The 21,487-nt window shown below is 43.4% G+C and overlaps 1 protein-coding gene across 3 annotated transcripts in view; it reads left to right on the plus strand.

Annotated features, from left to right (window-relative positions):
• Positions 1 to 21,487, plus strand: part of FYN (FYN proto-oncogene, Src family tyrosine kinase) — a 144,237-nt gene that overhangs the window by 118,989 nt on the left and 3,761 nt on the right. For all 3 annotated transcript variants that reach the window (XM_062632500.1, XM_062632502.1, XM_062632501.1), the window contains 4 exons: positions 1,958 to 2,137; positions 3,932 to 4,008; positions 4,112 to 4,265; positions 12,546 to 12,677. In XM_062632500.1, coding sequence (XP_062488484.1) covers positions 1,958 to 2,137; positions 3,932 to 4,008; positions 4,112 to 4,265; positions 12,546 to 12,677 — 543 coding nt within the window. The remainder of the gene's footprint in view (positions 1 to 1,957; positions 2,138 to 3,931; positions 4,009 to 4,111; positions 4,266 to 12,545; positions 12,678 to 21,487) is intronic.

Consider the following 21,487-nt stretch of genomic DNA (forward strand, 5'->3'; position numbering starts at 1 on the left):
GATTCTTATTAAGGCAATGCAAACAGATACTACAGAGTTAATCTTTAGTTAACACACCAGGTAAAATCCTAGTCTATTAATGCCCTGGTGCCTGTGAAACTAGGGTTTCATTCCTGGTTCATATAATTTGTGATGGTTTTGCAAAGTGGCTGTGACTCTGACAGCACCCTGTGGTTTGGAGCCTCAGTGGCTCCAGATAAAACATGGTCACTTTCACCCATCAGAAAAGACTTTGGCCACCCTGGTTGAAATTAGGAGGCAAAACTGCATTCTTCCCAGTTTACACAGGAGGGCCATTAAAGCAGCTTCAGCTCTCATTTGAAAGACTGAGTGAAGCTAAAACCTGAAGAGTTCCCAAAGAGCACTGGGGTAGCAATGGTAGTAACTTCAAGACATTATTTCAACACTGGTAGAGGAGACAGCACCTGGCATTGAGATGGCAGAAGAAAACCAGGGCATCAGCTTTCACTGCACACTTTTGGCTAATATGTGCCTCAAGCCCCCACTGACAGCACCATGTGCTGCTGCAGGGATTGCCCTCTAAGTGAGGAATGTGCCAGGCAGTGGCTCCCCACCTCTCCTCCCCTTTCTTCAGCCAGGCAAGGCAGCAGCTGGGACCTCACCACTTGTAAAACACCCAATCCAGCTCCATTTTATGGTCTGGCATACCAGCTGATCCACTTGCAAAATACCCAATCCAGCTCCATTTTATGGTCCGGCATACTAGCTGATCCCTGGTAATTGTTAATGTGCTTTTAACAAAGACAAACCAGGCTTATTTTACACATTGCCCTTTTGGTGACACATTGATTTACAGAAACTGGATCTGAGTCTTCATGCACTTTGTAGGCCTTCTGCTATCTTCATACTTTAGTGCAGAGAAGCAATTTTTACCCAATGTGATTCATTCATAGTGTTGTTCAGCCTTATCACACAGCAGCTCCCTACCAACAGATTGCAGGTCCCATTCAAAGCCATTTCAGCCCTGGCTCTGAAGCAGGGTTCTAGCAAGTCTGGGCAAGGGACAACCAGAAGGCACTAGGAAAGGGATATTTCTGCCCATTTTAATTTTCTTTCCTTTCTCTTCCCTAGCCTCCCATCCCTCAAGAAAATGTTAAGACAGGTGGGTGGTCTGGGTTTTTTTTTAATTCCCAGTCCTCCTTCTCCCCTTTTCAAGTACTCGAGTGAAGCCCCACTTCTTGCACAACACCCTGAATCAGCCTTCGCTAGCTGTCTTCAGGTCATTGTACAGCTGTTGCACAGAAGCTGTTACAGAAGGCTTGGCAGATGATGGCTAAAAATTGATTCAACTTGTCCATCTCAATGCTGACTGCAAGTAAAGAACAAAGTAAAGTAGACAGGAACCACCTCATTTTCAATCAGCAGCTGATGGGCTTCTGAGGATGAGGAAGGGAAGCAAAAAGACGCCTTCTGGTTTGGAAACACACCTATGTTTCTAAAATGAAATTGATTCAGAATTTGTTTCTTGGGAGTTTTTCTTAGAGTATTTTTTCCCTCCGACTCAGAACAAAACCAAAATGTTAAAATGGCTTGCAAATGGAAAGGTCTGGGTTTAACCAGTTTTGTTATCCAAATCTGTGGCTGGAGCTGTGGTGTTGTCTGTAGCGACTACTTGTTAGCAAGGGAATATATGAAGATGGGTTTCAGCAGTCCTGTGCTTCTTAGTCACAGAAGGTTTCTGTGGACATTAGTGGAAACATTGTCTGGATAGGATAAAAGTGATTGTGCTCCAGTGCCAATGGGAATATTATTCGCCAGTATAATAAAGAGACTAAACTATGAGGGAGGCGTGGGAGGAATACGACAAGGCAACATGGGAAAGCACACTTAAATAATTATATTGTGTCCTTGCTAGTTTATTCCTTGGTTACAGTAGGCATCAGGCAAAAAAAAAGGCACAGAAGATGTTTAATCTAACTAATACCTATGCTTGCAGGTACGTGGAATGGAAATACTAAAGTGGCTATCAAGACCCTGAAGCCTGGCACTATGTCTCCAGAATCCTTCTTAGAGGAAGCCCAGATCATGAAGAAGCTAAAACATGACAAATTGGTCCAACTTTATGCTGTGGTTTCTGAAGAACCTATCTATATTGTCACAGAGTACATGAGCAAAGGTGAAGCCAGAGCTGCTGCCCTTGATAACAGTATTTTTTCTTTACTGATGTTTCTCAGGGATACAGAGAGAAGTGCAGTGTGATGCATGAACAGTGTATGAGGAGGGAAAGAGGAAACAGAAAGCTAAATTCACCTCTGGCTTCAGAAGAATAATGAATTCAACTCTGAACTGTGCCCAAAACATGAAATCCACTAAATGTACACAGAAAATTTGCACTAGGTGGGAGAGAAGCTGGTGCAGCCTAAGTAGTTCCAAATATATTAGCATATAAACTTCCCTGACAAGTGGAGATTTGATTCTTCTAGATTTGAAGACATGCTGCTTCCCAAGATGCTAGCTTTTCCTGGCACCAGAGTTGATATGACATCTTCTTTCAGTGTTTGCTTGTCAGCCTAAGATTTCTGTGCCTTTTTTTGGCAATCCTGAGTTCTGAACATGCACCTCACTCTCAGATCACAGCTTTATTTTCAGTTCAGCCCATTTTCATTTTAATACGTAATTTGCACATATGATTCTTTCCCTCCTCCTTCCGCTTCCCTTTCCCCTTCTCCCGTCTCTTTTTCTTTAGCTATTTAACCAGTAACAATGTAGTAAAATGAGAAGAAAACTTTTTGCTCCATCAGATCTCCAGCAGGGGTGCTGAGAGCAGAGCAGCAAATCTGCTTGTTTTGGAAAAGCAAATGAACCAAATAGGAAACATAAGTTCTCACAGGGAAGTTTCACTGTACGTTGGAGGATACGCTCAGAAATTTTAAGCGCATTTTTTTTAGTCTATTTGGAGTGGATTTTAATTTTCCTGGCAGGTGCCTGCCCACCTCCCTCCTCAGAGGCATCCAAGTCCTGACTAACTCACACTTTAATCATATGTCTCAGTGACAAGCATGTGCTTTTTCCCCTTTAAAAAAACCCTTCTGAAATATGTGGTTTATTTTGGCTTACTTTACTAGTTTTTACTGTAACATTTAACATCTTTGGATCTGAGTTTGAAGCTGATGATTTATCAAGGGAGAAACGCCTAATCATCTGTCTTTTCCCCTTATTTATTAAACCAATTCACTGGCCTTACTTAAAGGAGACTGCCACACTTCTCTGCATCCAAGATTGGGAAGGGTGCTATAGATTCCTAGGGTTTTTTAAAAGCTGCAGGGGACCTCCTTGCTTTCCCTTGCAGCTCAAACTGCTTTTGCTAAAATTGCTTTCATTCAACCTCTGCTTTGTCTTCTCTAGTTTTGCTTAGGGGTCTTCAAAAATCAGAGGTTTGTGCTACATTTAGTTATGGGTTACCTTGAGAAGAAGCACTACTAATTTCTAAGGAAAATCAACCTTTGTTAATGCTAGCCTCTTTGGGCTTGCCAGGCTCCAGGCTGACCTTTTTTTTGGAGCAGGTTGAGCCAATATCTGACTTTTTCCATAGCTTGTATGGCTTGGAACCAACCTGATGCTTTGCAGCTAGCTGAGGCTTTTAGAGAGCAGCATGTACATAGTTTCAAAGAGCACTGGAAAAGTGAAGAAAGATCATTTTTCTCAGTAACATTCAGGAAAATTAAAGCAATGTTGTTTCTTTTCCCTGCCACATTCCTTGGACTAGTGATGTATTATTCTGCAAATCAGCCTTAAACAGAAGTGAAACTAGTATAATAGGAGAATTCTAAGATATTGTGGGTTTTTTTTTTATTTGTCTACTTGAACCTGAAACACTGCTGTCTTTAATATTACACAAATTGCTGCACCTCCATCCTGATGAATAGCCATTGTTTCCCTAATGTCTATTATGTCAACTTTGCATTCGCAGGGAGTTTGCTAGATTTCTTAAAAGATGGAGAAGGAAGAGCTTTGAAGCTACCGAATTTGGTGGACATGGCAGCCCAGGTCTGTCTTTGGTGTACTGAGCACTTATGTGTGTAGGTTTTATAGTCCCTGTGTGTCTGAGTTCATTTTAAAATGCACTGATTTTGTGTCATGTTTCTCGCAGGTGGCAGCAGGAATGGCGTACATCGAGAGAATGAATTACATACACAGAGATCTGCGCTCTGCAAACATTCTGGTGGGGAATGGTCTAATATGCAAGATTGCTGACTTTGGATTGGCAAGGCTGATTGAAGACAATGAATATACAGCCAGACAAGGTAGTTACAGTGGAAAGCATAGCACTGAGTGTCGGTCTTGTGCAGGGGAAGAGTGGAACATGGCTTTAAAGAGCACTTTCTCCCATGGTTTTGGGTTGCTTTCAATAAATCCTGAACTCATATTAACTCCTAGCTCAGAACTTCACTGCTGAGTGAATGTCCTAAAGAGAACATCTTATTTAGTTGCCTTCCATTTAAAAAATTTTCAAAGTGAAACAGAGATAATGAGTGAGAGCACACGTGGGTGAAGTGACAGTAAAGATCCTCATGGTGGACAGCAAAGAGGATACGTTACTTACCAGCCTTGAAAAAAAAAAAAGCCTGTGTAAGCTACTTCTTTCATAGTGTGCCTTCTAGTATTTACTGACTGCTGTCAGCATTGCTGTGCTGTTCTTATTTTCTTTATTCAAATGGGTCAGAGAATTGTGTGTCTGTACAATGAAGCTCTCTCTCTCAGCACTGTTTTCTCTGGGAAATTAACAAGTTACTTTAATAGGAAAGCCATTTTCCAGTGCCACACAGAGTGCTGGGCACAGCCGACCACTGGTACGCTATTAAAAAGTATCAAAGAGTATTGTAGCTTTTTTAAAGAAGCATGTGTGTGTTCAGACTGAGCCATGACTCAAGCTCTTTGTAGTTAATAATTCTTTACAAGTCATGCTTAGTTGTCAGATGTTGGTCCAAGTTTGCAGAGCTACAGTTTTGTTCTCTTTCTGTTGGCTGTACATTGATAGTGCTTGCTCAATATGTGTTGGTAAATACCACCCATTTCAGCGCTAAGGCCAAAAAGTGTCCCATTAAACCCTGCTGTCATCAGAAAGCACAGATTGGATATATACTTCATAGCGTGCATTTACCCCTTCCTGTTGTGTTTTTTCTCTTGACAAGAAGTCCCTGTTTCAGCATGGATTTTACCATTAACTCTTAGGAAAGAGCTAACCCCTTTCTGTAACTTTCAAGTGTTGACAGAAGGAGCCAGAGAGTTTCCAGCATGCTTTGTCTTGGCCTGGGTGTCTTGGCCTGGGAGCAGCAGCTCTCAAGCCATTTGAATTGTTGTCAGCAGTACCTAGTCACACCAGTGTAGACCACGTGCTGCATCGCATTCGGCTGGCAAGACCTGATTATTTGGGGGGGGAACGATACAACATGAACTAGAAGAACCTCTGGTTGGTACTAATGCAGAGTATTAACCACTATTGATTTCAGCCTGAGGGTGGGAATTGCTCCTTGGTAGAAGAAATAGTCTCATGTCATTCTTTCCAGAGTAAAAAGAGTGTTTGCTGGCTTTGGTAGACAGAAAGCTGCCTGCTTGCCCTTCCCCTATGTAAAACAAGAATTTCCTTGAAGAAAGCAGCCAGCTGCAAAATGGCTTTGAAACAGTGTCCTGTATCATCTCCATTTCTCTCTGGTTTACTGCCATGTCTGTCTCTGGAAGCCACCCAACGTATATTTTGACATGACTAATTATTTGGTTTAACAGACAAGTATGTGACCTGCTTCTGTCCAGACCTCTTCAGGGTCCTGATCCCTACGAAATCCTCTGATAACCTGTTTGCTTCCTGGTTTAAATTTCTCAGAATAATTTTGCCCTCTTCACATGTTAGAAAGCCATGGAAACCTGCCTGACTCATGTTGAGGAGAAGCTTAGATTTTTTAAGGCAATAAAAAATATTGGATTTTGGGTGGAAAATCTTTGAGATGAGAAAAGCATAACACCAGAACTGGCAGGGAGAGGGAGTGTAGTCATGGGTATCTCCTGCCCTTCTTCCATGGCAGGAATCACTTGTGTTGTGGAAAAGATGGCTGGGAAGGGAGAAGTAGTTTGGCTTTTAACCTGCATTGCTGATGATCCAGAGATCTGGATTGTGTTTGCCTGGCTTTATCTCATAGTACGAGTATGAAGAAGTCACCCATCCTTCCTATACTTCTGAGCAATGGACAGTACTTTCTTCCCCTGACCTCAGGGTCAGGCTTAAGTCCTTCAGAGCTACAGGATTCCTTAAAAGGGAGAACCAAGAGCTTAATCACAGGCACCTTGTAGAAAGCTTTTTGTATTTTTGTTAATGTTCTTTTGACCCTTTCTTCAGGGGTAGCTTGCTTTAGGGGTGGGGTGCATTTTTGACCAAGCAGCATATTCTCAATTTACATTTCATTACAACTAACCTGGCTTTCATGCCAGTTGGGCAGCCAGGGTGAGCTTAGGACCTTCAGCTTTCTGAAGAAGAAACATGGCTTCTAACATGCCACTGGAATTTTTCTTCAAGTGGGATTCAGTCCTGGTTTGTTTAGTTAAACTTCAGTTTGAGCAGTGCTTGGTGGAGACCACAGTATCAGGAGGAAAGGGTTGCCTCTGCTTGTTTCCCATGACCTATTACTTCAGCCTCCGAGGGGATGCATCTGGGGACTGCTCTGTTTATCTAGCTGACTACTGCTTCAGTGGGAATTCTGACATGGGAGGAGGGCCTAGCCAGCAGAGGGGAGGGGGACGGGGAGCGCTCCAGACTGGCAGCTCCTGTGGGAGAAAGGAAATGTTTTGCCTTACAAAATCTGAAGATTAAAGCCTCTGGTCACTCTCTCCTCAGCAGTCCTCCTTCTCTCAGCTTATGTGTGTTAGTACAGAGCTCATTGTCAGCATGGGGAAGAGGTGGTTTTCTGCAGCCTTGCTTGATCTCCTACTCCCTTCCCCCACTGTCACTTTTGTCTCTGATTAAATATTTTGAAAGGAAACAAATGGGGATGCTTTGAGCCCCAGCGGGCTAGAGCGAAGGATTCCTGAACCTGTATGGGTATTACTCAGCCTGGTGGTAACGTTTTACTGAGTGGTTTACTTTCTTTTTAGTCTGAACAAAGGAGGCCTGACTGCTCCTGATTTATGAGAGGTAAATAAAAAGCAGTTCGTTGTCTGCACTGCCATGTCTCAGCAATCATCAGGAAGGAAAGAGATGGTCATGTCATTAATGATTTAAAGCGTGTGACTAGCAGCTATACACTCCCATTAAATAATACCAAAAAAAAAAAGTTCTTGGCTTGTAATGAGCATTTGGCTCCTCTTGCTTTTAGAGGAAGTGAGTAATCAAAGAGGAAAAACATGCCTGTTAAAGTGACACCCATTTTAAAGGCTATGCTGGTAGACTGTATTGCAGACTGCACCACTGGGGCTTGCTTCTTTTTGCTGTTGTTGTTACAACATCTACATCTTCCTCCTCCCCCTAGCCAAGTGTCAGGCACTCAGGCTTATTTCCTTGTATTGATGATGATGCTTATGTCAGCCCTGTAAGGCAAACTTAAAACTCCTGCTATCCTACAGGACAGAGAAAAACTTCCCATCACGTCCAACACAGGATTTCCCATGCAGTTCTGCTACTCTTCACACTGATGTGGTTCACAGCTATGCACAGTTTTGGCCAAGCACATGGCATTTTTGTGGAGAGTGCCGAGCGCTCCGCAGAGTTGCAGGGGAAGAGTTGTTACTATTCTAAGTAGTAGCAGCTGATACAAATTTAAAATTGCCTTAATAAAAAACCAAAAAGAGCAGAGTTATTTTCCAGGCCATGTTTCTACTGCATACACTGGCAGCACTTGCAGCAGTGCTGCTCCAAGCATACATGAAACAATAAGGATCTTTCTGATGCCTTCCAGACAAGTCAGACCTATTTTGGGAGCACTAGTATGTGTTTGTAAACTCTCAGATCATTTTTGCCTCTGTAACACTTAGAAATTTCTCCTTCCTGACCTGCCTAAAAACGAGCGATGCTTCCTACTTTGATTTCCTAGAAATGAGCTGGGATATTTTTTCCCCCCTTCCAGGCTCTCCCCAGTTCTTTTGTAGAGACTTGGCTCCCTGCTCACCAGCTAATCAGATGTCTCTTGTTCGTGACTGACTATACTGCAGGCTCTAACATCCAGGGGTTTGTTCTTGCTTTTTACCTGCCATTCCTGGGGCCAGCCATGGAGCCAATGGAAGATCTCTTGCTTCTCAACAGGCAGCCCCCGGGGTCCCAGAGGGGGATCACTGATACACTCCTACAGAGATGCCATCTGCTCGGTGAGAAGGAGCATGGCCAGCTCAAGAGGAAGGGGGTGTGCAGGCAGAGGGCGAGAGAGGTGTTTAGACCCGCAGTTCCATGACTTGTCCCACTGCATCCTGGGGAGGGATCAGCCTGCAGAGTCTGCTCCTGATCCCTCATGTTTTGCCAGGCTTGTAATTTCATGTTCGTTGTCACAGCGCAAAAAATGTAATTGCACAGTCCCTCCCACACGGCACTCATCATCGCCTGCCAACGCTGACTCGTTTCCTGTTACATGCTTGCTTCAGCACTTTGGTTTTACCTTTTGCGGCTTTCCCTTTCCAGCCCCAGGAGCAATTAAGTTCTGTACTATGGTCTCTGGTCGCTAACCCAAGAGTTCCCCTGGTTTTGGGGTATTGGAGCTTGAGGTGCTGCCTTGGGTTTTGTTTTAAGGTACGAGAGGTAGCAGCTTTGTAGTGTTTCTGGACACAGGATCATTATCAAGCTGACAGTGGCTCTGGGGCATGAATTTCAGAGGTTTCTGCTTCGTTGAGATTTAGATCTGAAAAACAACAAAGCTGTAAAGGATTTTCGCTTGCCTCAGAAGAAACCATGCTGAGAGTTGTATGGCAAGGTCACTCAATTATCCCAGCCCCCTCCACTCCCCACCATGTGACCTGCTTATAGCCAACGACGAATTAAAGCAGGGCCACGGATTGATTTTTCCCAAGGAAATCCTCCTGGGAGATAACTTGTGTGAATGCTTAGGCAGAGGTCCCAAGAACAGGGCTGAGCCTCACAAAAATCCTCAGAGGTAGGAGGCAATGCCGGCTGCCCTAACAGTAATATCATACCAAGCAGCCTTGTCTTGACGTGGCTGCGAGCAGTGCAGAAACCCAAAAAAGGCTTTCCTCAGGCTGAAGTGTTTCAAAAAAGGGACAGAGATAAAAGCTGCAGATTAGTAGCTCACTGTGGGACAAAGACAGACTATCCTGACCTAATGAGTGCACTGTGTGATTGCTTTGTACACATGGAGTTACCGATCTGCTAGTTTGTAATAAAACAGATTCCAGCAAAAAAAGAAGATAAATCCCCCCACACCCTGATATAAAATCTGCCTTCAAAGTAGGCTGCCTTGTCAGCTGCGGTGATTTGGCTTAACAGATTTATTAACATGCTTGTCAGTAATACGCATTTTATCTGATGATCCAATGCTGTAATTTGTTTGCAGCACAAAGTCAGCTTGTTTAATAAGCTGCTGAGGCCTGAGCAGAGGGAGAAGGTAGGGTTTTAATTGGTGTGTTGGGAGAGAGTAAGCACGGAGACTGTGTCAGGAGCCACACGTCTGGCCTATGCGAATGCTTCCTATAGCAGTAGCAATTGGGATGCTTCCTGGTGGTGCTCAACACATTTGGGATTTTTGTGTTTTCACAGAAGTGCACTGCTTATGACTCCAGTGCCAGACATTAGATGGGAGGCAACGCCTTGGGGGTATCCCTTTTAGACACACACATGTACCCCCATTCACACAAGCTGTGTGTGGTTTCATGTGTTACGAAGTGCATGCGTTGTACCTTCAGCTGTGCAAGTGGCCAGGCTGGTACGTCCTCAGTAGTCTCTGCTCTCCCACTACTGATGGCTCTGCCATACTGGGTTGCAGGCTCTCTTGGACCATTTAGCCTCCAAGCATGCATTGCAGTGCCAGAAAGCCATGAATCTGGCTATGCTAGCAACCTCTCTGCCAATCTTGCCTTTCCCTCCTCCCCATCTATCACTTCAAAACAAAGCTCAGGAAATACTGCACAAAATGGAGAGCATGTGATTTTTTTATTAGTTACTTTAGCCAGAGAATCACCTACAGCAGGGGCAACATGGAAATGGAATGAGTAGCTATCCTGTCATCACAAAATCCCCAGCAGAGACCATTTGTCTTCTCCAGCAGTGTTCATCACAGCCCAATGGCTTTTGTACTGCTCTAACTCTCAGGAAAAGGGATGTGCTGGAATTGTACTCCCTTCTCACCTACTACTTGCATCTTCCCATGGTCCGGTGACACACCATATACCTCCCAGTGCCACACTGGCAGTAGATGAGGAAGGCAAAAGTACTGAGGGAGTTGGCCACAAACGAGTCTGAAGAGATTCTTTTCCTCCAGAGATGAGTTGTAAGTTGTTGCTACCTTTGGTATGAAGCACAAGGGAATTGGCCCAGGTTTGGTTCAGCTTCTCAGAAAAACACAGCTGATTAAAGAAAAAATACATAAATAAATTATAGAATGAAATGTGTGCAACACGTGAACAAGCAAACCCTTGTGTTTGGCTATCTCACACACCACCAGCCAGGGTCCAGGCCTTCAGGCTGCTGGCCAGCCTGGAGCAATTCATTCAGCTGGCATGGTGTGTGTGTACTGTCTCAGCTGCACGTATGAGAGAGCAGCAGGACATCAGCCCTCATATTCATGGCATGCCTGCATAAGCCCATCTAAAGCCATTCACTGTTGGCCTAGGGAACCTGACCACCAGATGAACTTAGCCTGCAGTTTTTCCAGGGATCAGCACAGGGTGTATAGCCCTAGGATCTGCCTGTGGCCTGGGGAGCTGGTTGCCAACCCCATGGGGCTGCTGGTACTGCTGGAGCAGAGCCAGTTTCCAGAACAGAGGCTCAAGGGATGGCAGGCTGCTCCGCAGAGATCTCAGACATCACAGCCAGGGCGGTTTTTAAGAGAAGGTGAAGTTCTGTAAATTTTCTGTTTTAAACTAAGATTGGCTCCATGAAGAAGTGTAAGTTAGGGGGATTGAAACCAAAGCCAAGCGCCCAAATTTTAGCTCCTGCCTGCGTATGAACTAATGAAAATACAGAAGAGGCAGACTTTTTTGAAAGTGAATAGACATCCAAAAATCCTCTGGCACCTTTGCAAATCTAACCACTGATGCGTTGATGCTTAACTAGACTCAAGTTCCTGACTTGAGGCATTGGAGATGTAAAACTTCGTATTGTGTCTGTTAATTTAGGAGGATTTACTTGAGCAACTGCAGTTTTCCCTAGAAAATGTATTTGTTTCTAAGTAATATTCTCTCTCAGGATCACTCACATGTAGAGTTTCAGCACTTGATGTTTTACTAAGTAAGGAGATGAGAACTATTAACATGTTTACTTTGTACTCTGAGTCAAATCAAGTTGTGACGTATAGCAGAAGACATGGGGCACCAAGCACTGGATGTGATAACAGAATAGCACCAGCAGGGAACTGTAAACAGTGTCATAACTTCACTCCCTGAAAGTGATTTGTCCACATTGTTACACTTTCCTCCTCCTAGAAGCTGAGGGAACTTTTATGAGAGGGTGGTGAGAAATCAAAGTCAGTCTGTTTCCAAATTCAAGAGTGTTTGTCACTAGGGATCAGGAATACGCAACACAACTCTTTTGCACCAGGGAACAGTCTGCATTTTTTTTTGTACATACTACAAGTTAATTATTACCACAAGACTTTTCTTTAAAGTCATCCTGAAATTATTTTCCCTAATAAAACAGCAAACAATTGGAAAAGCAAATAAATCAGTGTGTAAAGACTTGCTATCTTACCATCCTTACCACAACTGGCTTCTGCAAGCTCTAATGATGGATGAGCACATTAGAGCTGCACGTATTTAAGGCACTGCAGGCTTTTCAGTGCCAGGAGTTTAAAGTACACTGTCAGGTTATAAATCACAGGCCAGAGCTGTGCCTTGACATCATTGCACTCCAAGCAACTGAAATGGCAGTATTATTTTTAAGTCCTTGCATGTTTCTAATGAAATATTAGGTTTGGTTTGAATTTACGTTTTTACCATGTTTGTTTGTTTTGCATTTTGCTCAGCTTGAGCACTGAAACTGGGAGGTACATTCCCAATAATTCAATTCATACATGCTAACTGTGTTTGACTTACAAATATCACAGGGACACGTTAATTTAAAACATTTTGGGAGAAAGAATTTCTATTATATTTGGCTTTTTTTTTTTTCCCCTTTTATAAAACTTCAAACCTGAACTAAAATGTTTTAGCCATCTCTTGGGGTGTGGGACCAACCCACCCCTTCCCTGCTAAGTCTTTCCTTCTGCCCTACGTGTTCCACCCACCTGTCTTCTCTGCCCATACTCCATGGAGCCTTTGGTAACACTCACTCTCCTGCAGCTCTGTCCACCTGCACATGCTGTAGAAGACAGCAGTAACCTGCAAACTGGTACTTTGACTCTGTTTCTATTCTGATTAAGACTCATTTATTCTTTCATTAGGTGCAAAGTTTCCCATTAAATGGACTGCACCAGAAGCAGCATTGTATGGAAGGTTCACAATAAAGTCAGATGTGTGGTCATTTGGAATCCTACTGACAGAACTGGTAACAAAAGGGAGAGTGCCATACCCAGGTAAGAAAACAGTCTGAGCCCTGCTTCACCTGGGGAAAGTAGTGGGAACAAGCCATATGCTCAAATTAGAATGTGTACTTATTTTCACTGGGCTGAAAGGAGGATGGTTATTTTGCATAAGTTTTGTGTATGCCTGAAAATGGTCCTGACTCCGAGAGCTGGTGTGTGATCATCATGATAAAATGACTACAGAATAGAAAATCCAACATAATCATTTCTACTTTTTTGTAATTGTTCACATTTAAATTAATATACTTTCCAGGCAAATAATAAAAGCAACGTAAAATTACTATGCTGTGGAGTAAATAATTCTCTATAGTATTGCATTCACTTTAAGGTATCAACAGTTAAACTCCCAGAGCAGCATTACTTCATTTATTCTGTCAGTCTGTTTCTCTGTAAGGTTTGATGACTGTCTGAATGTCTGGTAATCTCTTTTTTATAAACTCTTAAATTTCAGTCATTGCTTCTGAGATGGATGGAAAGGATAGAAAGTAATTCTGTAATATGCAGGCCAGAGCTCACGGCAGGGTCACAGCGGGGCCAGATTCTCTGCATGGGGGAACTGGAGGCCCCATGGTTCTTTGTTGAAACCCTGCCAAGTATCCAGTGGATTAAGATTTGTAGGAGAGGTGATTGGATCTGCCTATGCAGAAGGAGCTTTTCATTCTGTTGCCCCCCTGAAGACTGTAGGCATTCAGGTGAAGAGGAAAGTGTTGAGGTGAAAGTGCGTTACATGGAAAACAATTTAATCACTTCATTTTCTTATCAGCACAGATACTAACAACAGTGCATCCAGCTGCATCTTGATTCTTTTTATTAAAAAAAGAAAAAACACACACACAAAAAAAAAAACAAAAAAAACTCTCTAAATATCACTGGATTTTCCTAATTACCACTGTATGGCTGTGTGCTGCAGCTGATTTAGTGGAAAGTGCCCTTCCAATCAGCAGTTTCAATTTGCCAATCTGCACTGTGACCAAGCAGTCATATCTGTACATCAAATTGCGCAGGAGAAGCATCAAGGTGTAGAGCTCAGTTCATCATACCACTTCAGAAGGTTGAACTCAGCAAAACTAAACTCCCAGAGTTTTACTGGGAATTTCAACTTTGCTTGCATCTAGCAGTCAGCAGCTGATATTTGCAAAGATAATATGGGGACTGGGAGGCTTCTTTTCATCAGCAGTAAATTTTGGCATGAATATCAGGGAGCTGCTTAGCAAAGCTGTGACTGTGACAACAGAATGAGGTAGCAGAAAGCAAGGTGACGTGTTTTTGTGGGATGGATGAGACCCTCTGCCCAGCACTTCCCCATGCAGTTAAAGAAAAGCGGGTGTTGCCACCAACGCAGTGGTTGTGTCACAGTAGCTGGCACAAAGGTCTTTTTGTCACGAGGATTATTGGCTAATGGTGTAGGAAAGCCATGATTTCCATGGGTTTATTGAGGGTTAAATGCAGACATGGCACAGTGTGCAAAGGTTGAAGACAAACAGGATGTGTGAGACTTAGCTGATATGGTGTTGCTCCCAGAGGAGGGCAACACTCCTCCCTGGGCTGCAGGAAGAGGAAATTCCTAGTCACTACCAGCAGAGTGGGTGCACAGGGGCTCTCACCAACCAGGGCAGAGTTAAGGTGTTGGGCTTTTTTTTTCCCCTGAGCTCCACATTGGTGAGTGTCATGGTTTAAACCCAGCTGGTAACTCAGCCGTAACTCACACAGCCATTCGCTCACCCTCCCATTCATCCCTCTGGATGAGACTGGGAGGAGAATTGAAAGAATGTAAAACCCATGGGTTGAGATAAAAACTGTTTAACAACTAAAGTATAATATAATACTACTACTGATAATAATAACAATAATGAGAAGGGAAATAACAATGGGAGAGAATATAAAACTAAAAGGGAAAAGGGAAAGAAAACAATAAACACAAGTGATGCACAATACAATTGCTCATCACCCACCAACCGATACACAGCCTGACCCAAGGAGCAATCTCGGCCTTCTGGGTAACTTCCCCCAGTTTATACACTGGGCATGACGTGCCGTGGTATGGAATACCCCTTTGGCTAGTTTGGGTCAGGTGTCCTGTCTCTACTTCCTCCCATCTTTCTGTGCCCCTCCTCACTGGCAGAGCATGAGACTGAAAAGTCCTCGGCCAGAGTAAGCTACGTACCAACAACTAAAACATGAGCATTGTTCTCAGACTAAAGCCAAAGCTCAGCACTGCACTGGCTACTATGAAGATAAAAATAACTGTTGCAGCTGAAACCAGGACAGTGGGGTAGAGGTGCTAGAAGACTAGCCTTCTCTCTTATCACATGCAGGAGCAAAGACACACACACACACGGGAAAAATACTTCCAGGCAAAAGTGGCCCCAAGTTAACTGTGGACACGCTGTTGGCCATGGCAGCAGAGGATGTCTGCACTTCCTCAGGAGAAAGAGGCCACTGGCTGTGAGTTTAAGTGCTTGCAATATATAACTTCTTGTAGGACCCATGACAGAAATCTCAGGCATGGTCTGTGTCCTGAAAATGTGGACAGTTTTATTACGTGGCAGCTTGAGCACATCAAAGACAACTAGCGGCATCTCTGCTCTTTCAGCACCATCCTCCCTCTTCATTCCTCACTACATAAAGCCCTTACACACTGAAAGTCCTTTCGGCTCACTCTCCCCTACCCACGCTAGGAAGACATCAAGTAGCTGAAAGCAAATTTTTGCATGTTACGTATCACAGAATCAGCAGTTTTCTAGATGGTCACATGCTGTCTTGGTTATGCACTGCCTGAGCATTACACCAGGGCCCTTACTCTCTACCAGGACTCCCACCCTGCTCAGGCTGGAGGCCTTTACCAGTCTCATGGTCACCATCACTCCCCTTCCTGTCAGTTTTACCTAAGGACAACCTCTATTTTGTATTTGAATTTCCTCAGTCTGTCAAGATTCTCATTCAAGTTCATTCTCATTCCCTTAACTGGGAAAGCTTTTATAGGCTGAGACAATGGTGAAGGGGAACTGGGGCCTTCTCAGGAGGGTCTGTCTTTGCAGGTAGGTTAAAAAGAGGGCTTGGACTTCCCAAGGTGACAAAGACCTCCTGAGCTCCTCAGAAAAGGCTCCTTTTTCCCCTGACATAGAAAGGATGATCCATCTCCTGCTTCATGCTGGGAAAATGAAGGACCTCCTGAAAGGATAAAGCTTCACGAATTCAGCTCTCTGTCTGAGGCAGGGAGTAGGGCTCAGCTGCACCCACAGGGCTTTCCCTGCTGTCACGGCATGGCTTGTGAGAGAAGGAAAAGGTGGGAATTCAACCACCCTGAGAGGCAAGACTCAGCCCGCCTCACCCAAGTATATATGCAACCTATAGGTAAGAGAATGCAGTTTGTAGGCACTGCCAACCACTTTGGCACCCAAGGCATCTGGATTTGCAAGCTCTGGAAAGGGTCAGCCTTGAAACAAAGAAGGTCATGGAGCTGTCACTCTGCTGTAATACCCGTTTCTGAAATAGTTGTGGTCATGTTGTCCTGACATTCCTGCTTACAGCTTGTAGCAGGCCAGGGGGGAGTGCGGAGAGGCCCTCAGACAAAGGCATTGCTTTCTTGCTTGACAAGATCTTAGTGCCTGGAGAGGTTATTTATAGCACACACCCTAGTCCTGTGGTAGTAGCCGTGCCCTCAGGGCACTGTAAGTCATGTACATGGAGAACCAGGCATTGCTTTAAGGTTGCACAGAAGGAAGGAGAAACACAACAAAGAGAACAGAAGGCGGCAGGGAATGTTTGGGAGGGGAGCAGGTTGTGTGGAACAGGACTTGGCATTCCTTGTCCCCCAGATTTCAACCAGTTCCTGATGCCCCATTTTGGAAGAGAGGCTGAAGCAGTGGTGGGATATATGAGCAGTAAAGATTTTGATGGCAGAGATGAAGATCAGGCTAGAGTTGATAATCAAGCTTTGCCCCAGACCCTATACTCCCACAAGCAAGACTGACCTTTTGACAGATGTCATCTTCCTTCTTCAACCAAGCCTGTTTCTCTGCCAATGGATGTAATGGACCACTATCATAGCTAATTTATTTGTGCTTTTCCTAGCCTTCCCTAATGCTTTCCCATTCATTTCACAAGGCAGCAGGTTAAAATAAGCAACTTTCACAGCCTTTCTGGGCATTGAGGTTCTATTTCCAGTATTGCAGTGAGGAAATAAAAATTAGACATGGGCAGAAGAGGAGGCAAGTTTAAAAAAAAAATAGTCTGCTTAGTTGACCTTTTTCAGTTTCTGTTTCTTTCCCCTTACACAAATTCCCTTTGGATCTTAGTTTAGATATTGGGGGGGGGGGGGGGGTGCTCAGGGGAGGTTAATGGAATTTAAGAACAGGAGGCTGCTTTTCTCTAGCAGTAGTCAGAGAATTTAGCTTGTCTTCAGATAGGCAAAAATCTCAGCTGCACTAAACAAGCACCTCTGATCTTGCTCTTCTGCTTTCTGCTGCACTCAGCACAACAAGAGCATTTACGTTTTATGCCTAGTGTGACAGCCACCATGATGCTTCCTCTGGCCAGGCAGGTCCTTGAGGTTGGACTCCAAGCAGCTCTGCAGTCCTCCTTATCCCTGAGCGAAGCTGGGCCACAAATGCTAGGAGAGTGCAATGTGTGCTGCCCAAGCCTGAGGCCAAGTACACACCAGTGAGCCAGCATATGTATACCATCGTCATGGATGGTAGCTAAAGAGTTGAGAGAGGTGCGTACTCAGCACATAGAACAGACAAACTTAGGTGGGTTTCTTCCTAGGCAGAAAAGCTCCACTCACAAATGCTGTAGCTCAGAGTTGCATCCCTTATATCAAGCAAACAATAGCTTACTTAAAACAAAAACAAAACAGAACAAACAAACAAGCCCCACAACAGATATTGACAGCCTAGCTTTGTGGTGTTTTGAGGATGAGAAGTTATTGGGGGTTTTCAGGCCTTAATTTCTAAATGAAGTGGCATGGCTTCCAGATTTTTAAAACTTGCTGCTACTTCTGCACAGAAATAATTAGGTCGTACTGTACTCTGTAAGAGCAGTATTATGCTTCAAGGGTTGTCTTTCTTTAGGAGCAGCTTTCCTGTTCCCTTCAGTGACTGCTGTGCCTGCATCCCTGGTCCCTGCCTAAGTCCCATATCCCATCCCTGTGCCCTTGCCTCTGGCTTTAATTTGGGATTATCCACGGAAGTTAGGAATTCAGCTTCTAGATCAAACTGAACAAAGCCCAAAATTTGACTTGTCTCCATTGTACTTCTCTCTTTTGAGAGCATGCTCTGAGTGCCAATGTGATCTAGCCCTATGGAGGACTACACATTTTTACCTTCTCAACTGCATCAGAAAAGGGCCAATATGTCTGAGGAACCTTTGACCATGAGCAGAGGCACAACTCAGAGTCCTTGGAGAGCCCTGCATTCAGGGAATGGACAACAGCTGACCTGTTGTTTTAAGAGTCCTGCTTTAAGCATCTATGTTTGTATTAGTTTGATCATTGGTCTCAAAATATGCAGTGGCTCTTGAAGGAGCATAATTCTCAGTCCAGCCTCAGAGAGCAAGAATAAACTGGCTTAAAACCATCACTGTCCTCACTGGACTTCACGTTGCCCAAAGTAATTTATATAGCTTATTAGCTTTTGACGTGGGGGTGCTGCCTAGTTACAGCAACATTTCCTGTCTTCTGGAAAATCATCATTGACCAGATCTGTGCTATTTGCACATCTGCTGTGCTCCATCTAATCAAGCTCCTCAGAGCACACCAGAGCACTTTACAGTGTTTTCTTTAGCCACAACCAGAAACTTTACATCCTCTTTTGTGTCTTATTACTGCAGTTTTTCCAGTAAAAGTCAAGCAGCATTGCATTTCTGTCCCCATCCGTATGGGCAGTAGATTTTTATTATACTGAGCATTAAAATGGCCATATCCTGTGGCATCCTAAGATTATGGAAGGCTTCACTAATAAAGCTGGATGGTGGGAGGTCATTTCATTTTTGGTCTTCTCAGGAAATAGAAAGCTAATGGAAAAGCCGTCTTTTGGAAACTGGATGTTGCCTTCTTGGTCCAAATGGTAATGCTTGAAACATCATGAGCACAAACTGATTTTTCAAGCAGGTGAAATAGCTGTAGTCTACTGAAGAATATTGCTAAGTATTTTACTCCACAGATTTAAGGTTTTTAGGATAAACTTTTAAGGGGCCTAGAAGCATACTGCAAGCAGAATTTCATTTATTATTTACTAAAAGAGTTGCAGCTCTTGGGTATTCATTAGGAGAGAGGAGTTGTACAGGCTGCTCAAATATTCTCTCTGTGTTGTTAGAAGTACAGACACAACAGGCTCCTGCTACCAAAAGAGAAACACTAAAATTTGTAGGATAAGATACACAAATCAAGACAATGGGTTTGTAAACATAAACAGGCCTTCTAAGAGGTAAAACGTATACTTGGATGACTGCTACTTTTATAAGGCTGAATAATAATCCAAGCAATTTTGGAACAAATGTATTTGAAATTCCTTTTTTAAATTAGCAGCACATGTCAAAACCGACAGAATTTCTCTGGCAAATCATAGCTGCTGCAGCCCTTGCTGGATGTATGAATTCCAGTAAGGAACACGAAGATTACTTGGGTTAGTTTCATGTCTAGGTTCTACTGGGAGGAAGGGAAAAGGAGAAAGGAAAGGAAGGGCATTTTCCTGGATTATACGGTGATGAGAAAACCTGTCTTAACTGAATTTCCAGGGACAAAAAAATGACTGATTTTAGGCAGCAATGCCTCTTTTATGTTGTTTTTTCTAGCTTTCTTTCTGTTAAGAGGAAGTGAAGAACTGTTTATGTTTTTCCTCCCCCCTTTCTCTCCTTGGGGTTTTTCCTCCAGCATACAGTTTGTTACCAAGTTTCGGAATGTGCTTTGCAGCACTGAGTAATACACTGAATAAAAATACCAAACATTTGATATCTTAGTTCAGTTGGAAAGGAGCTTTTATGCTGCTGTTGCTTCTACTCATGTTGTACTTAAAGGGGTACTGCCAAAACAAAACCAAAGAATGCAGTTTGATTGTGGTTTAGGTATATACAGAGTTACTGCTAATACTATTTTCATACTCTTTAATACATAAGGGAGCACAGCAGAAGTTCTTACCCCAAAACATGAGGTAATTCAGCTGATTCAAAGACTGTGAAGCTAGGATATGAAAAAAGGGTGCAGGTTTTTGTTCTAAACACAAATTTAAAATACTAATATTGAGAACACAACATGAGCAAGATGCCAAGACAGCAGGGCCAGGAGGTTTGTGTTGATGTTGCCTTTGGGTTGGTGATGACTAACAGACCACTAGTGTTGCTTTGTAATTTATCAAAAAAGTAAAATATGTTTGAAAATTTTCTTGTTGGATAATGAGGAACACCCAAACGTGTTCAATGTGTGGCAAGCTTTTCTGTTTTGTTGTGAGCCTGTGTGACCTAACATCAGTTTGGAGTCAATAATACAGGAGGACCTTAACTCTATGCCTAATCTGATGTCTGCAGAGGACCATTATTACTGTATTTTCATCATTCTGTGGAGTCCTAACCACAGACCATACGAAGTGTTTGCTCCTACTCATAAACATCTAAGCATCTAACACCAAAAATACAGTGGGTGATGCAGGTGATAAATCAAACACAAGAAACCACTCTTAAAGTGTTAGTCTGCAGGTAGGAAAATATTGTAAATCAGTAATCTAACCTTTATTTTTGCAATTATCACTGCTAAAGGATAAGGACAGGTTTGGGGGGGGGGGGGGGGATGACGCAGTCTTCTGGGAAGGTTCCTCCATGAGTAACAGTCAGCATAAGAAACAGCACATCAGTGCTTGTTTGAAAATCGAAGGTGCTGCAGCAAGTTAACCAGAACAGTGAATTGACCAGGACATGGCCAACTGAGAGCCTGAATGCTAGCGGGGCAGCCTGAGAGAGGCTTTGAAAGTGAAGGCAAGAAGCTGGTATTTTGTAAGCAACAAGGAGCAAGTGCAAGACCATGTAAGAGGTGATTACAGTTACAGGCTAGAAAAATGATCCTCGGAAAAACACTGCAAATGGATATCAGCAGGAGGAAATTACCCTGTCAAGATAAGAGGAAAAAGTGTTTTGTAATAATAACATGAGATGAAAATCTAGATGTGGATGGTCAGGAAAGGCTGTATTTTGCAGATGATTCTTTCAAAACATCTTTAAGAATTAAACACAGACAGTATGTGAGGACACAGAGTGAAGACCAAATCCAAGGATACAGCTAAGTCACCAGCCTGAATGCTATGCAGTGTAAGGATATTATTCCCGCTAGGGTGCAGACAAATGAGTCTGTATTGAAGGTGGTTGAATTGTTTCTTACAAATAAGTTTATCAAATATATAAGGTAGAGATGATCCCCTGGGTCCTGAAGGTGGGACAAGAAAATTCTTCAAGAGGACATCCTGAAAGAACAGAGTGGAGGAGAACCGGGGAAGAATGGTGTAATGGAAACCAGGAGAAGGATAAGCCAAAGGAATGAGCAAATCAAGGTGCTGATTTCTAGATTTAGTCACAGAGGAACTTGATTGTCCCTACTAGTTCTCCTGCAGAGCTGATTGGCAGGACCCACTATATTTTTCATCAGAGGACTGATACAGGGCTTGCCAACTGGCAAGCCACAAAGCTCACAGTCAGTGTGCACACCTTCTCTGAAATACTTCTGCATGCCTGTGGTGCCAAAGGAATTCCTGGAAGAGGTATTTAATCTAAAGTTGAAGTTGACTGCAATTAATGTATGGTGAAAAGCACTTCAGCAG

The sequence above is a fragment of the Pezoporus occidentalis genome, unplaced genomic scaffold (genome assembly GCF_034315485.1).
Source record: "Pezoporus occidentalis ecotype Australia unplaced genomic scaffold, CSIRO_AGI_Poc_V1 ctg39, whole genome shotgun sequence".
NCBI lineage: Eukaryota > Metazoa > Chordata > Aves > Psittaciformes > Psittacidae > Pezoporus > Pezoporus occidentalis.